General features: G+C 43.3%; 1 protein-coding gene across 1 annotated transcript in view; it reads left to right on the forward strand.

Moving 5' to 3' along the window:
* The window catches only part of rnf123 (ring finger protein 123), a 101657-nt gene that overhangs the window by 30695 nt on the left and 65962 nt on the right, over positions 1-5000 (forward strand). The window contains exons 25-28 of the mRNA XM_080025790.1: positions 479-562; positions 2735-2842; positions 3325-3502; positions 4184-4258. Coding sequence (XP_079881916.1) covers positions 479-562; positions 2735-2842; positions 3325-3502; positions 4184-4258 — 445 coding nt within the window. The remainder of the gene's footprint in view (positions 1-478; positions 563-2734; positions 2843-3324; positions 3503-4183; positions 4259-5000) is intronic.

Below are 5000 nucleotides of genomic sequence, written 5' to 3' on the forward strand. Positions count from 1 at the left end.
GTGTGTGTGTGTGTGTGTGTCACATCATACAGGTTCAATATCAAGTGTTTGAAGTTTTGGTTTACATTGAAAAACTAATCAGAATATCTTTGTCCTCTGACCGTGACTGATACACACACACACACACACACACACACACACACACACTCACACACACGCACATGCACACACACAAATACTTTGACCATGCATCATTTTTTTAGATGCACCTGATATGAAAATTCTATGAATAAAATTGAAAAAATAATAATAATTTCATGCACATCATAAAGCTGAGACAATAACAAGTATTTAAGATACACACTCACTCACTCACTCACTCACTCACTCACTCACTCACTCACTCACTCACTCACTCACTCACTCACTCACTCACTCACTCACTCACTCACTCACTCACTCACTCACTCACTCACTCTCACACACACACACACACACACACACACACACACTAACATGTATGTCCCTGTCTGTCCAGATGGTGGTGGTTTCAGATGACGTCCATGAATACGCCATCGCTCTGAAGGACACGGAGGAGAAGATCGCTAGATGTCCACCCAGGGTACGCTGTGTGTGTGTGTGTGTGTGTGTGTGTGTGTGTGTGTGTGTGTGTGTGTGTGTGTGTGTGTGTGTGTGTGTGTGTGTGTGTGTGTGTGTGTGTGTGTGTGTGTGTGTGTGTGTGAGTGTGTGAGTGTGTGTGCTTACATTTCTATGTTTTTCCAAGTTTCCCAACTTTTAAAATGTTCTGCTATTTTTATATAGTTTTTCTTAATGCCTTTGTCATGGTTACGCTCACCCAGGAACAACAGCTGGCGTGGTAAAAACACTACTGCTTTTAGTCCAAAAGGGCAACCGTGGCTCAGGTGGTTAAGCGGGTTGGCCAATGATCCAAGGGTTGGCTGTTCGATCCCCGCTCTGCCACCAGTGTCATGGTTGTTGTGTCCTTGGGCAAGACACTTCACCCACCTTGCCTCGTGTGAATGTGTATGACTGCTGTATGTTTGAGGTGGTGGTCGGAGGGGCCGTAGGCGCTGAATGGCAGCCACGCTTCCGTCAGTCTGCCCCAGGGCAGCTGTGGCTACTATGGTAGTTTACCACCACCAGTATGACTGTGTGTGAATGAATGGAACCTGGAACCCTGTAAAGAGCTTTGAGTGACTAGAAAAGCGCTATATAAATCCAATCCATCATTCATTATTCATCATTCATTATTTCATTAAAAGGGGGCGCTAGAACTAACACAAAGTGAAAGTTTTTTGGGCCGACTGTGGCTCAGTTGGTAGAGCGGGTTGGCTGATGATCAAAGGGTTTGAGGTTTGATCCCCGCCCTGCCACCTGTGTCATAGTTGTTGTGTCCTTGGGCAAGACACTTCACCCACCTTGCCTCGTGTGAATGTCGATAGTTAGCCTGCTATCGGTGTATGAATGTGTGTGTGAATGGTAACGTGGGAAAAGAGTCTTCGGTCTCAATGGGATTTACCTGTAGAAATAAAAAAGTTCCTCGTAGACACTTTAGAGCAGTGGTTTTCAAACTGTGGGGGAGTTTTTTTTTTTTTTTTTTATTATTTTTTTTAGTTTGTGTTTTTGATATGAACATCATACAAAAAAAGGAATACAAGGTTTTGGTCTAGTTAATAGCCTAATAATTTAATCAGATCATATGGGAGGTAATCCGAGGTTAACTGATCACGTGATGTCACGTGATGTCACGTTCACGTCCATGCACAGTGTGTATTGAGTTTTTTTAAAAACATTTGGAAATGGGACTGCCCTCAGTTGCCCATGCACTGTGTATAGTCTATAGCCTATTTCAGCCTTGTCTGTGGAAAAATAGATAGCTGGACAAGAGTTCTTCTGCTTCGTTCCTCTCACTGCATTTAAATGCATTCACTATACTACAGAGAAATATGTATTGTTAAAGAAAAAGAGCACCAAGCCCATCCCAGAGGACCCTCCATAATATTTTATTTTAATTAATATTTTTATGGAAAATCCATGTGCCTTTCTTCAATAGCTTCTAATTCATCCGACCCAGTGTCTCCAAATTATTTGTTCACACAAAATTCCTCATATTTAGCCTCTTAATTTTCCTCTCAAAGTGCACCGGATTCATGCATTTCACTTTAAAAAGGTAAAATAAAAACTCCTGGGGTGCATATGCACCCCCGACCCCCCTAGGAGGGTCTGGTTCTCCGCTGGCTACTATTTTCACACAGCAGGACATTGGAGGCACAGGAAATTTAACAATAATTAATTTGGGCAAGGCTTTCTGCCTATCTTTCTCACTTCGCTGCACACTCAGTCACTAGCCTACTATCCATGCTTAAAGGAAGCAGGATTTAACACTGGATTAAGATGTTCAAATGTATTTTAAAAAAGCAAAACAAAGACATACTTGGATAAAGATGTTAAAATAAATGAAAAGATATTTCAAAACACACAGGGATTTAGAACTCTTTTTTTGGGGGGGGGGGGGGGGGACTCAGCTGAATGTTCTCTGAGGGGGGGCTCACTCGCTCATACTTTGAAAACCCCTGCTTTAGAGTCCTGACGTGGTAGAGATGGTATTGTCTTCCAGAGAGCAGACACCTTGGATAACCTGAAGGTGTAACGATGTATTTGTTACCCTGACAGAGAGCTGACACACACACACACACACAGAAAAGGTGTAACGATGTGTTTGATACCCTGACAGAGAGCTGAAGGTGTAACGATATATTTGATACCCTGACAGAGAGCTGACATCTTGGAGGAGCTACAGAAGAGTCAGAAGGTTTTCTCTGAGAAACTGAACCACCTGTGCAGGAGACTGGCCTGGATCAACGCTACTATATACTCCAAGGTAAGACAGGCAGGCAGGCAGGCAGGCAGACAGACAGGCAGGCAGGCAGTCAGACAGACAGACAGACAGACAGACAGACAGACAGACACTATATACTCTAAGGTAAGACAGGCAGGCAGACAGACAGACAGGCAGGCAGACAGGCAGGCAGACAGACAGACAGACAGACAGACAGACAGACACTATATACTCTAAGGTAAGACAGACAGGCAGACAGACACTATATACTCTAAGGTAAGACAGACAGACAGACGGACGGACGGACGGACGGACGGACGGACGCACACACAGGGACAGCCTGTGGCATAGGTAATATAGACGTCCGCCAAGGGGCACCGGAGGAGCCACAGAAAAAAAAGTATAAATATAATTTTTGATGTTGATGTATGTGTGTGTCTCTCTGTCTGTGTGTGTGTGTGTAACTGTCTCTCTCTCCGTCTCTCTGTCTGTGTGTGTAACTGTCTCCCTCTCTGTCTGTGCAGGACAAGATGCTGGACGTGTACTGGCTGCTGTGTGTGTGTATCAGGACCATAGAGCATGCAGACCACACTGGCTCTCTGTTCGCCTTCAGCCCAGAGTTTTACCTGAACGTGGCTATGAACGCCTACAGTGCCCTGAAGAACTACTTCAGCCCTGCTAACGCCATGGAGGAGCTGCCAGGTAGACAGACAGGCAGACAGACAGACAGACAGACAGGCAGACAGACAGACAGACAGACAGACAGACAGACTGGCAGACAGACAGACAGACAGACAGACACACGCTGACATATGAACGCTTACAGTGCTAATGCTATGGAGGAGCTGCCAGGTACACAGGCAGACAGACAGAGAGCAGGTGCTGGTGTGGCAGAAACACTACTGCTTTGGTCCAAAGGGGGCGCTACAATCAACTACTACTAGAAGTTCCTCTTATCTTCTTTAAAGCTATAGTGTGTAACTTCTGTCCCCCCCATGAGGAATTCTGAGTAATAACAACAACACTGTCGGTGCATCTACATGAGGTAAAGCCTTCAGTGATGGCACATGGATTTTATACCTTCTGCTGTACGTCCAGGTTTTTTTCTTAGCAGTAGAATCAACAACTGAAACATTTCTTGGGCTCTTCTTGGGATTTTTCTGAGCTCCTGCACCAGTGTCGGGGAGGTTGAGGGGGGGGTACAGAGAGTTTGTAAACGCTGCCATACTGAGAAATACAGAGAGAGTTTTGTGGAGCTGATAATAGGCTTAATCAACTTTGTGTCAACTCGTTTGGCTGATGGCTTGAATGTAACAGACATTCATTTATATGAAAAAAGTTACAGACCGTAGCTTTAAATCATTTCCCATCTCTCTCTCTCAGGCTACGAGGAAACACTGACTCAACTCGCTGCTATCCTCGCTAAGCACTTCGCTGATCCACGGATAGTAGGAACAGGTAACACACACACACACACACACACACACACACACACACACACATACACATACACACACAGTTACACACACACACACTAAGAGAAATACACACACACACACACACATAGACGCACGCACATTAGTGTTGTTTTTGGCGGCGTGTTTTAAGTTTAGTTTTAGTCTAGTCTTTGTGTCAAACTGTCATTTTAGTTTTTATTAGTCTTAGTCACGTTTGAACTCTTTTTAGTCAAGTTTCAGTTGACTAAAAGTCTTGAGCTTTTTAGTCTTCTCTTAGTCAGAACTATCTGGGACTATTTTCGTCTAGTCTTAGTCAACAAAAACTGATGACATTTAAGTCTAGTCTTAGTCAATGACATTTGTATTTTAGTCTTTTTAGTAATGCAATTATATTTAACCCAGTTAATATAGTACAAGTACCTAGTATAGTACAGCCAAAATCAAAATGTTCTTTAGGTCCCCCATTTCACAAGTCAAACAAGGTTATCTTATCTTATTATATTATTTTTACCTTATAGACTCAAGAATACATGCAATTCCAGACACGGAAGAGTGATTGAATTTACATCATATTTATTTGAGCTACCAAACATGCAAGAATGCCGGATTCCTCAACCTGAACAGCAGTCTGGTGGAGCTCGGACAGCTTCTCTTTGTGTTTCAAAATCTCCTGTCTAATGACATACATTTATATAAAATAAATAGGCCTAAATAAAATAGCTTCAAATGACAATGCCAGAAAA

This window comes from Ammodytes marinus, assembly GCF_949987685.1.
Source record: "Ammodytes marinus genome assembly, chromosome: 4".
NCBI classification, from domain to species: Eukaryota; Metazoa; Chordata; class Actinopteri; order Uranoscopiformes; family Ammodytidae; genus Ammodytes; species Ammodytes marinus.